The sequence below is a fragment of the Loxodonta africana genome, chromosome 16, assembly GCF_030014295.1.
Source record: "Loxodonta africana isolate mLoxAfr1 chromosome 16, mLoxAfr1.hap2, whole genome shotgun sequence".
In the NCBI taxonomy this organism is placed as follows: Eukaryota; Metazoa; Chordata; class Mammalia; order Proboscidea; family Elephantidae; genus Loxodonta; species Loxodonta africana.
In genome coordinates, this window is record NC_087357.1 from 19,251,033 (window position 1) to 19,263,594 (window position 12,562).

The following is a 12,562-nucleotide window of genomic DNA, read 5'->3' on the forward strand; positions in this document are numbered from 1 at the left end:
TTGGGCTCGTAATTCCCTTGTGTCCTTGGTGTTCTTCATTCTCCTTTGATCCAGGAGGTTGAGACCAATTGATGCATCTTAGATGGCCACTCACTAGTGTTTAAGACCCCAGATGCCACTCTCCAATGTGGGATGCAGAATGTTTTCTTAATAAAGTTTATTATGCCAATTGACTTAGATGTCCCCTGAAACCATGGTCCCCAAACCCCCGACCCTGCTACGCTGGCCTTCGAAGCATTCGGTTTATTCAGGAAACTTCTTTGCTTTTGGTTTAGTCCAGTTGTCTAGCACTTTATTTTATGCTGAAGGGAAACTGAAGAGAAAAACAGATCTGAAATCACCCTTGCCCTCAGAAGCATTCCTTCCATTAAGATTTGGATAGAGGAAACAATCGGGAGATAGAAAAATGAGAAAATGTAAGTAGGAGTATATATGTAAAAAAAGATTCAAGTGCAAGGGCTTAAGTACAAGTTACACTCAGCATGGAGCATGTTTACACTGCAGACACTATCACAGTCATCAGAAGACTTCTAAGAGCATACATCGAGTTACTCCAAAATTCAAAACATGTGTTCAGTGTAGGACAGAGAGAATCAGAGGCAAAGGCTGGCCGTGCTCGTCTACAGGAAAGGTTTCCCCTGGTCTATGAACTCCACCATCTGGTCTGGGAGCAAGAACACATCTTGAATATATTGAGATTGCTACATCAACCTACCATCCTCTGATACCACTAACCATTCAAAACATGCCGGCAATTCCCTTAGCTTGGTTCCATAGTCACAAAGCCAACTTCTAATTATAATTTGGCTTCCCATGTGACATGCATACTGAAAGAAAAGAAGCTGGTCAGGGAGGCAAGAACTTGTTGGCCCTGCTGGTGAAATTTCTCATTGTAAATATAACCGTGAACTGGAGCGTGTGTATGTGAATGTACATACATGTGTATATCATTCTATGCTATATACACACAAATGCACATACGCACATTTGATGTGTTTATAAGAGAAACACTAGCAAGTTTGATTTTATGGCAATGCACATATCTAGATATTTAAGTACATGTTTGTATTCTAATAAAATTTTACCATGCTCTAAGTTTGAACCTTGTAAATGTACTGCTCAGTCCGCAAGTTCTGCTTAACTGCTGATGGCCCCTCATTCAACGTACCTGACTGCCCAGGGGGCGGGGCGCCTGATGATGCCCGTGGGAGACACAGAAACACTGTCAGGACAGCAGCTCTATTCCCGGAGCATGGCTCCATGGCTATTGGTTTGGGCGCCCCCTGAAAAAGAAAACCCATTTTAAGTTTGCATAATTGACATGCCACTGTTAGTTTACTTTTCACCTTATCGATGCTCCAGTCAGCTAGACTGTACATTCCAAGTGACGGGGACACACCATATGTGCCATTTTCACACTGGCTCCTGGCACAGTAGAAAGATGCAGTAAGCCTACATTTGAATAAATGAATGCACTGGGCGATACTGGGTATGCAGCTTTTGAGCCACAAAGCTATGCAGCTTTGCATAAATAGTGAAATACATCTTTAATAATAACCCACCAACGCACTTCCATAAATAATATGTCTTTAGGAACAAAATGGAGTAAACGAATAAATGATCATGATAATAATAGTAATTAGTACCATTTAATAAGTACCTACTACTAGTTAGGTGTCGTTCACAGTGCTTTACACATACTAAGTTATTTTTGGCTGGTTTTGGAGTCTATGTTGTTAACCTCCACACAATGCAGCTTATGTTATCAATGCAAACATACAAACATGCATGCACACACACACATACAAGCACACACATGCACGTACGTGCACACACGAACACACACAAGGCATTTGTGTTGAAAGGCAACATCACTTTTAAAATAGGGTGAATATCATGTTAGCCTTTGGAAGGTGATTTTGGCTGTATCACTCAAAGAACTACAGGTGAGAGAGAGTTGAACTATCAAAGCAACAACTCTGGGTAAGGGCAAACTTAACCAGAAGAAAAAATACTATGGCTTTAATTATGAGAACACATGAGTTGTTTAGCCTTTTTCACTGATGATATTTACACTTTTCAGAGGATAGACAGACATATGTAGCCATTCACCTAGAATATTTTAGAATATTGCAGTTTCCAGAAAGTTTAACGAGGCATTAAAGATAAAATATGTCCCCTTTCATGTAAAACTTAGACTGAAATTTCTGGTGACAACGGTTTTATGTGGTTATAAAAGATTTCTCCTTTATAGCAACATAAATCTCAGGTTTTAAAATTATCCTCCTACACACCTTTTGGGAGTTTCCAATATAAAGGTGAAAGTAGTCACGTGGCAGAAGCACAGGGCATTAAAACGTTCCGAGAACATGCTGTGAGCCATGCTGCAATACTTGTATCAAGTCACATGACCTATGGGTTTACGTTTTAAAGCTTACATTTAATTTAACAGACTTATTTTTTTTGAATGTTAAGTCAAAATCAGCGTAAGTACATAGATATTCTACAATGATGTAAATATTCAGAGAATGGGCTTGTTGTATTCCTAGGCCAAAAGAAAAATACTATGAATATTTTGAACCATATTTCTAAGCTACTAAAATTTATTTTAATTTAATAAATGCAAAGTATATGTAAAGGTCAATTGGTTAAAACACACAAAGAGAAAATAAAACCAATTCAAGGTTTAAATGATGGTACTATATTAGAAATATCAAAATCCCTTTTACTACATCCAAGAAAGAATGAATTTATCATTTCTACCATCAGGTTTTTTCAAATTGTTTTGTTTTCAAGTTCTCAATGCAATAACTGGTACTGTTCAGAATATCCAAAATTGTCAATTAAAAAAACTGTCAAAATTAACCAAAACCAAAACCAAACCCAGTGCCGTCGAGTCGATTCCAACTCATAGTGACCCTATAGGACAGAGTAGAACAGCCCCATAGAGTTTCCAAGGAGTGCATGGTGGATTTGAACTGCTGACCCTTTGGTTTGCAGCCGTAGCACACTACTACGCCACCAAGGTTTCCAAAATTAGAACAGTATAATTTTATGATTACCAAAAAAAAAAATAACAGAAACAGCAGTTCTTGGTTTAGGGAACTTAAACAATCAACAATTTGGCAGTGTATCAGTTGATGGTGGTGTCAAGCTTATTGTCTGCTTTTTTTTTTTTTAACACTAGGAGAAAATATTTCGAAACATCAAATGTTGGTGCCAAAAGCAGCAACTGAGAGAAAAACCAGTAAAAATTAACTGTAAATTTCAGGTAGAAAATGGCCTAATTATGTAATCCTTTAAGTTTTAGAGGCTCAGTAACAGACAATGACAGTGTAATAGAATATCTTAACCACGGAAAACGTCTTCCTTAAAATAATTCTCTCATTCATTCTACTACTGCTATGATAGAGAAAACCTTACATTGATAAGGTATACGAAAGAAGATTATAATAATTCTATTTTAAAATCGAATTGGCTTATAACTTTGTCTGGTTTTAACTATAAGAATTTTCATAAAAGGATATTAGCAAAAATATGGATTATTCATTATGTTTAAAATATTAGTGACTAAGGGCTCTTTGACACTTCTGGCAGGAATTCATGTAATTTCAAAAATTATTTCCAAAGAGTTTGGGGTAAATCTTACTTTCAATACAGACTTTAAAAAAAAAAAAAAAAAACTTTATAGTACTTGAATTTTGTAAACAGAAAACTAAAAAAACCTACAAATGATAACGTTTCTGATATGTGAGGTTTGTCAGTGGTTTGACGTTAAATATATAAGCATGAATCAAAATCATTTCACAATGACATGCATGTTCACTGAACTGTACAATTTATCATGCATTTTCCATGGCTGCCTTTCAAAGAGATAAGGCCTGAGTTTGTTTGCCCACAGCACTCAGCAACTGTGATTTACTTCTCGGCATTGTCATGTTGGTTGTACTTCAAGAAGCGAGTGTTAGACCATGCCAGAAAACACACTGACAGCTATGTAATTAGCAGTCCTTGTTTATTAAGCAAACAGCACTTTTACAGAAGACTTATTTTGTTCACTGTAGTGTTTTTGAATCTCTTATTTTCAAGTTCTCATTTTGGGGGCCCAAAATTCTATGTTGAACTGTAGATGAGACTTTCCATCTTTCAGCCATTAAAGATAAGCAACTTACCAGAAATCATAAGGAGTTTTCAAGATTACAGTACTTAAAATTCATAGTGACATGTTCTGAAGGTGAGGCCAGCCATTTGAGCCCAGGATCTATCTTGTGAGCCTACAGTCACAAGAATCACTGGACGTTTAGCAATGGGTAAATATTCTATCTCCCCGCTGGAGCATGCTACTTGAGGGCTGATCTGTTTCCTTACTTGTCTCTCTTGATCCTGTACGTACTTCTTCCCTTTGAAATGCCCAATCATTTCGAAGTATTGATGTTTATTATGCCCCCATTAGGTTTATGGAGCCTTGGTGGTACAGTGGTTAAGACCTCGGCTGCTAACCAAAAGGTCACGCATTCAAATCCACCAGCTGCTCCTTGGAAACCCTATGGAGCAGTTCTACTCTATCCTATAGAGTTGCTATGAGCCAGAATTGACTCGAGGGCAATGGATTTTTTTTTTATTTAAATTAGGTTTCTGCTGCTCCAAGACAAGCATCATATTGGATCCTTCTGTTTTACCTGTAGGATCTACAAAAGTGCATTCAATGGTAGGTGAATAAGTGAGTGAGGTTGAGATAGAAGTCACATAGTAAGATAAGGGGTAAGGCATGACTCAGTTGCTACTGAAATTATGACTATTAAGGTATAATGTAATAAATGGATAATAAAAACATAATAAATAAGACAAAATAAATAAACATTAATAAAGGAAATCATCATAGCTGACATTATTGAGTATTTACTACATGGCAAGTGCTGTGCTAAGCATTTCACATGCATTACTGTGTGTACTCTACACGGCAACTCTAAGAGGGGGATACTGCTATTTTCCCATTTCATACAGATGAAGAAACTGAAGTTCAGAGAGGTCAGATAATATTCTCAGGGTAACACAGGTAGTAAGGGGGCAGATCCAGGATTGGAACTCAGATCTGTCTGATTCTAGAATCTAGGTTCCTACCCACTGCACAAAACTGCTAAAAAATGTAGTTTAAGAAACCAAGGATCATCTCATTCCCTCAATTTGGCTATTAATAGTAGAAATCAACTCGGGATATTGGCTATAAAAATTATGTACATACACCTGCTCCATATCTGACCAGAGTTCAGAAGACCTGAGTTCTAGAACCAGCTCTGCTATAATCTAGTGTGATCCTGGCCATGGCACTAAGGCAATTTCCCCAAATGGAAAATGAATAGGTAGGTTGGATGACTTTTAGGGTCCCTTTCCTTTTTAACATTCCGTGACTATAAAATACAGACAACCTCCAGAATGTGTAACATACCAATGTCTAATACTTCACCTAAGTACAATGAAGTTGGACATTTCCAATCCTTAGTCTTTTTTTTTTTTTTTTACTCTTCAGGCACTTTAAGTGGCACATCTAATTTTTAAAGAACATTATTATACCATATGATGAATACATCACATAAGAGTAAATGGCCACCACTGCATGCCAAAAAAGCAATTAGAAAATTGAATCAAGGAAGCAAGGATTAATGTGGATATGTTATACCTGTCAGCAGTAATAAGTGTTTTGACAAGAACAGAATAAAGTCTGGCAGTATGCACAAATACTAATCTGATATATGAGTGAAATATTAAAAATGCAAGCAACTGCACATTAATCACTCCAACGTCTCCCTACTAAAACACTTCTCACGCTATTCTTATCAGAATCCATCTATAAATAATGCGTAGTCTTTTTCAACAGCTTGCATGACTTGGTATTTGCAGTTTAATGAGTGTTTACATTGATAGGAAATTTAGTTTTTAGTCACATTAGTAAAATAGAATTAATTTACTGAGCATCAAATTAAGTCAGCCCAATGGCGTGGCTCACAGCTAATCAAGTGTGTTGATTCCACAGGCTCAAAAAAACCAATATTCCAGATCTCAAAAACAGATTCTCTGCTTTCATTGTTTAGACTTGGGAAAAATCAAAGTGAAAATCATATTTTTTCCTTGTTTACTTTTTGCTTTGCAAGCGATGATAAAGAAAAAAAGAACATTAGCTGGTTTTACTCAGTAGGAGAATTCATATTTATAAAAGAAATTAAGCTGATGGGCACTTTCAGAAACAAGGTTAAACTGTGTTGGGAGCAAATTCAAAGAGAATAAAGTATTACATGTGGGAACAGGTAAAGGAATAAAACATAATATTCACAGAATCAGGATGCTGCTCCTGAGCTTCTGAAGGTATTTCAATTGTAAACTTCATTTTCATACAGTAATCAAATATTTTTTCTTCGTTGAAATGCTTCCATGCTCAATCTGTTCAATATCTCACTCTCACTGCACACACACACACACACACACACACATTTAAGGTGCGTATCTGTGGTGTAAACATCTGGTTTAACTGAGTTTTGCTATTATTCAGATTGATGGCCATCATTTGGGAAGTGAAGAGACTGGGATATGATAGCAGCAGTTTCTCTGCCTCTCTCTCCCCAGGCATTTAGGTCCCAGAAAGTAAAATGGGGACTCTATTGTCTCTTTTGAGGTATTACATAATCTTGCTTTGCCATGAGTTGATCAATAAATATGAATATTAATAAACTTTGAATACATTATCTTCAAAAGTTGGTTACTGATACTATTTTTTGAAATAGAATATCTATTAATCACTGTAATTAGATTTTTAACAATGTGTAGTTTTCTCCACAGCTCAATGCAAAAAGAAGCCTAACCATTTTACTTTATACATACTTTCCCACCCTCTACCTTTCTTCCCCCTGCTCGGCCTCCACTACTTTCCGGCAGGCCATGGTCACTCAGCTGGGGAGATGCTGGCTCCTTGCCGCTTGGATTTGCCTTGCGCACTCTGGCCAGCTCCGTCAGTGCCATCTTTTTGTTGTTGCTTTTCTCGGCTTCTTTTGGTTTCTTCTCTCTCTCTCACCTCCTTCCCTTCCTTTCTCTTGAACACCTGGTTCCATGTGCCATTTTTGTTCCTTCTTGACAGGCTGTGAAGCAGTGCTCAGCTAGGGAACTAATTCCCTGGTCCGTGCCACCACACTGGGAGCACTTCTTTTTTTCCTTTTTGTTTTTCTTTGTTTCTCGGTGTCTCATCTCTTTCCACTTTCCTTCTTTTCCTATCTCCTGAATACCTGGCACTATGTGGCATCTCTGCCCCTTCTAGATGGGCTATGCAGTGCTTCTCAGCTTGAGAGCCACTTCCCCAGTCCTTGCTGCCAAGGCAGTGGGCTTCCTTGGGGATTTTTTTCTCTTTTCTCGATTTCTTGTCTCTCTCTACCATCCTTCCCTTCTTTCCTCCTGAACACCTCGCACCATGTGCCATATCCACTTCTTATTGATGAGCTGTGTGATGCTGCTTGGCTGGGGACCTGCTTCCAGTGCTTCCCTTGGGGCATTTTTTTTCTTTTCTTTCTTCTGTTTTTCTCAGTTTCTTTTCTCTCTACCTTCCTTCCTTACCCTTCTCATGAATACCTGGTGCCATATGCAATCTCCACTCCTTCTTGATAGGCTATGCAGTGCTGCTCAGCTGGGGACCCATTTACAGAGTGGGCTTCCTTGGGGCTTTTTTTTTTTCTTCTTTTTTTTCCCTCGGTTTCTAGTTTCTCTCTACCTTCCTTCCTTACCCTTCTCCTGAACAGCTGGTGCCATGTGCCATCTCCACTCCTTGACAGGCTGTGGGGTGCTACTCAGATGGGGACCCCCTTCTGATAGGTTCTCTTAGGGCATTTTCTTTCTTTCTTCTTCTTTTTTTTCTCAGTTTCTTGTCTCTGTCTACCTTCCTTCCTTTACTTCCTCCCAACCACCTGGCATCCTTTTTTTTTTTTTTTTCCTTTTTCTTCTTGGTTTTTTGTCTCTCTCTACATTCCTTCCATTCCTTTCTCCCAACCACCTAGCCAAATGTGACTTTCTCCTTTTTATTTTTGTAATCTAGTTTCTTATCTCTCTCTCCCCACTTTCCTTTCCTTTCTCCCACCCACCTAGCTGCATGTGCTATATCTGTCCTTTCTTGATGGGCTGTGCCTTGTCACCTGGCTAGAAAGCCACCAACACATGGCTTCCCTGGGTCTGGCTCCACTCCAATGGTAGGCTCCCTCGACAGTATTTTTTTGGCCGCTGTTTCTCTCTCCTCTGTCTCTTCTTTCCCACACCAACTTAGCTCCACACATCACAACCTTCCCCCTCCCTGCTGCCTATCTGCACCATACACTGGGCATTGCAACCTGCTGACCAGCACAGGCATGGTCTACTGGAATCTGCCCTGCACTGACCCCTAGTCCTGTCCTGTAGACCCCAGTACATGCCACAAACAAACCATCCCAGCCCCTCCTCTTCTGCTGGACCTGCCCTGCTGCACCATAGCTGAGCAACTGGCCCTGCACATTGGACAAGGTGGTAAGTACTGTACCCACAGATGAGCAAACAATAAAGCATACCCAGCCTGCCTGCTCAGACATAACCAAATAAAACAAAAAAGCAGGACAAACCAAACAAGTCTACAACCAATAAACGAAGAAAATAACTAATGAATGTCCCAAAGACAGCAGCCAATATCAAAACATAAAAAAAAAAAGGACAGGATGGTGCCAGCAGACATCCAAAATAAAACACCAGATGACTTTCCAGTAGAAGAAAAGGCACTGGAACTACCTGATAGGAAATTCAAATCTCTAATATTCAGAGCCATTCAAGAGTTGAAACAAAAAGCACGAAAAAGGGTGAAAAAACAGACAAAATCATGGAAAAGACGGACATAATCATGGAAAGGACAGATGAAACAATGGAAGAATTCAGGAAAATAATGCAGGAACAAAATATCAAAATCAATTCACAACTAGAAATCATACAAAAACAGCAATTAGAAATCCAAAAGATAACAAGATTTCAGAAATGGACAGTATTACAGAAAGTTTGAGGAGCAAGTCTGAAACAATGGAAGACAGGATCAGCAAAACTGAAGATAAATATCTGGATACCATTTTGTTTGAGGAAAAATCAGAGAAAAGAATGAAGAAAAATGAAGAAACCGTGAGAATGATGTGGATAAAATCAAAACCAAAAATTTGTGAGTGATCAGAGTTCCAGGGCAGGGGGAGAAAATGGAAAACACAGAGAGGATCATTGAAGAATTGTTGACAGAAAACTTCCCTAATATCATGAAAGATGAAAAGGTGATCATCCAAGAAGCTCAACAAACCCCATATAGGGTAGACCTCAAAATAAAATCACCTAAGCATATCATAATCACACTTGCTATAACCACAGACAAAGAAAGAATCCTGAGAGCGGCTTGAGAAAAACAAAAAGTCACATACGAGGGGGAAATGATAAGGCTAAGCTCTGACTACTCAGCAGAAATCATGCAGGAAAGAAGGCAATGGGATTACATATATAAAACCTTGAAAGAAAAAAAAAAATGCCAACCACAAATAATATATCCTGCAAAACTCTCGCTCAAATATGATAGTGAAATTAAGACATTTCCAGATAAACCGTAATTAAGGGAATATGCAAAAAACGAGACTAAACTTACAATAATTACTAAAGGGAGTCCTTTGGTTTGAGAACAAATAACATCAGATGCCAGCCTGAATCTAGGGTGCAAGACCACATCAGTCAGATACCAACCTAGGTAATGAACTCTCAAGGATTAATCAAAATTAAAAGATTTACAATAGGGAACCAGAGAGGTTAATCTGTAAATGACAACAACTTCAGAACAATAAAAGAGGGAATAAACCATGTAGGTATAGAACTTTCAAATGGAGAGGAAGACAAAGTGATACCAAGTAATAAAAAACTGGTTCAAATTTAGGGTAAATTTCAAGGTAACCACAAAGAAGGTTAACAAACCTAGTCATCAAAATAAAGAAGAAAACATAAAGTCTCAGTAAACACAAACTCTACAAAAACCAAAGAAATGAAAAAAAAACCCCACAAACAAAAGGAACTCAACACAGGAGAGTAAGAGGAACAAAGAAAGCATCAGCACCACAAAAAAAGCACCACAAAATGACAGCAATGAACTCACACCTATCAATAATTACACTGAACGTAAATGGCCTAAATGCACGCCTAAAGACACAGACAGTGACAGAATAGATTTTTTTAAAAAAAATGATCCATCGATATGCAGGCTACAAGAGACATACCTTAGAAACAAAGACATAAATTTATTAAAAATCAAAGGATGAAAAAACATACCAAGCAAACAGCTGCCAAAAAAGAGCAGGAGTGGCAATACTAATCTCAGATAAAACAGACTTTAAAACAAAATCCACCATAAAATACAAAGATGGGCATTATATAATATTTAAAGGGACAATCCATCATGAAGACATAACCATAATAAATATCTACACACCCAACGGCATGGCTCCAAAATACAGAAAACAAAATCTAACAGCGCTGAAAAGAGAAAGTGACAGTTCCACAATAATAGTAGGAGACTTCAACACACCGCTCTTGGTAAAGGACAGAACATCTAGAAAGAAACTCAGCAAAGATACAGAAGATCTAAAGGCTACAGTCAGCCAACTTGACCTCATATGCATATACAGAACACTCCATCCAACAGCTTAAAGTAAACATTCTTTTCCAATACACACGAAACATTTTCTAGAGTAGACCATATCTTAGGCCACAAAACAACCCTCAACAAAATCCAAAACATTGAGGTAATACAAAGTATCTTCTCTGATCACAGAAACTCTGGTGGTGTAGTGGTTAAGAGCTATGGCTGCTAACCAAGAGGTCGGCAGTTTGAGTCTGCCAGGTGCTCTTTGGAAACTCTATGGGGCAGTTCTACTCTGTCCTATACGGCTGCTATGAGTCAGAATCGACTTGATGGTAGTGTTTTTTTTTTTTTTCCCTCTGATCACAACACCATCAAAGAAGAAATTAACAACGGGAAGAGCAAGGAAAGAAAATCAAATACATGGAAACTGAATAACACCTTGCTTAAAAAACACTGCATAATAGAATAAATCACAGATGGAATAAAAAAATTCCTAGAATCAAACAAGAATGAAAACACATCATACCAAAACCTTTGGGACGCAGCAAAGGCAGTGCTCAGAGATCAATGTATAGCAATAATGCACACATCAAAATAGAAAAAAGGGACAAAATCAAAACATTAGCTACACAACTAGAACACACAGAAAGAGAACAGCAAAAGAAGCCCACAGCCACCAGACGAAAGGGAGCAATAAAGGTCAGAGCAGAAACAAATGAAATAGCAAATAGAAAAACAACAGAAAGAATCAACAAAACCAAAAGCTGATTCTTTAAAAGGATCAACAAAATGGCCAAACTGACAAAAGAAAAACAGGAGAGGATGCAAATAACCCAAATAAGAAATGAAATAGGGACATTACAACAGACCTAACTGAAATAAAAAGGGTCATAACAGAGTATCATGAAAAACTATACTCCAATAAATTTGAAAACCTAGAAGAAATGGACAAATTTCTAGAAACACACTACCTACCCAAACTAACACAAACTGATGTTGAAAATCAGAACAAACCCATAACAAGAGAAGACATTGAAAATATTAAAACAAAAACAAACAAACAAAAAATCCCAACAAAAAAAAGCCCTGGCCCAGATGGCTTCACTGGAGAATTCTACCAAACATTCAGAGAAAACTTACAACAGTACTACTCAAACTATTTCAGAACACAGAAAAGGATGGGATACTTCTGAATTCATTCTATGAAGCCAGCATAACCCTGATACCAAAATCAGACAAAGACACCACAAAAAAAGAAAATTACAGCCCAATATCTCTCATGTTGAGCAAAAATTCTCAACAAAATTCTAGCCAATAGAATTCAGCATCATATAAAAAAAAATAATACACCACAACAAAGTGGAATTCATACCAGGTATGCAAGGATGGTTCAACATTAGAAAATCAATCAACATAATCCGCCACATAAATAAAAGAATCGCACGATCATTTCAGTAGATACAGAAAAGGCATTTGATAAAGTGCAACACCCATTCCTGATAAAAACTCTCAATAAAATAGGTATGGACAGGAAATTCCTAAAACTTCATAAAGGATATCCATACAAAACGAACAGCCAACATCAATCTTAATGGAGAGAGGCTGAAAATATTCCCCTTGAGACTAGGAACAAGACAAGGGTACCCTTTATCATCACTTCTATTTAACATTGTGCTCGAAGCCCTAGCTACAGCAATAAGGCAAGAAAAAGAAATAATGGATATCCAAATTGGTAATAAAGAAGTAAAACTCTCCCTATTTGCAGATGATATGATACTATACATAGAAAACCCAAAAGAATCCACAAGAAAACTACTGGAACTAATAGAAAATTTTAGCAGAGTTGCTGGATATAAGATAAACATACAAAAACCAGTTGGATTCCTACACATCAATAAAGAGAATGAT

The 12,562-nt window shown here is 37.7% G+C and overlaps 1 protein-coding gene across 2 annotated transcripts in view; it reads right to left on the reverse strand.

Annotated features, from left to right (window-relative positions):
- Nucleotides 1–12,562, reverse strand: part of ATRNL1 (attractin like 1) — a 697,793-nt gene that overhangs the window by 125,389 nt on the left and 559,842 nt on the right. For both annotated transcript variants that reach the window (XM_023546681.2, XM_003409111.4), the window contains one exon: nt 1,169–1,283. In XM_023546681.2, the coding sequence (XP_023402449.2) occupies nt 1,169–1,283 (115 nt within the window). The remainder of the gene's footprint in view (nt 1–1,168; nt 1,284–12,562) is intronic.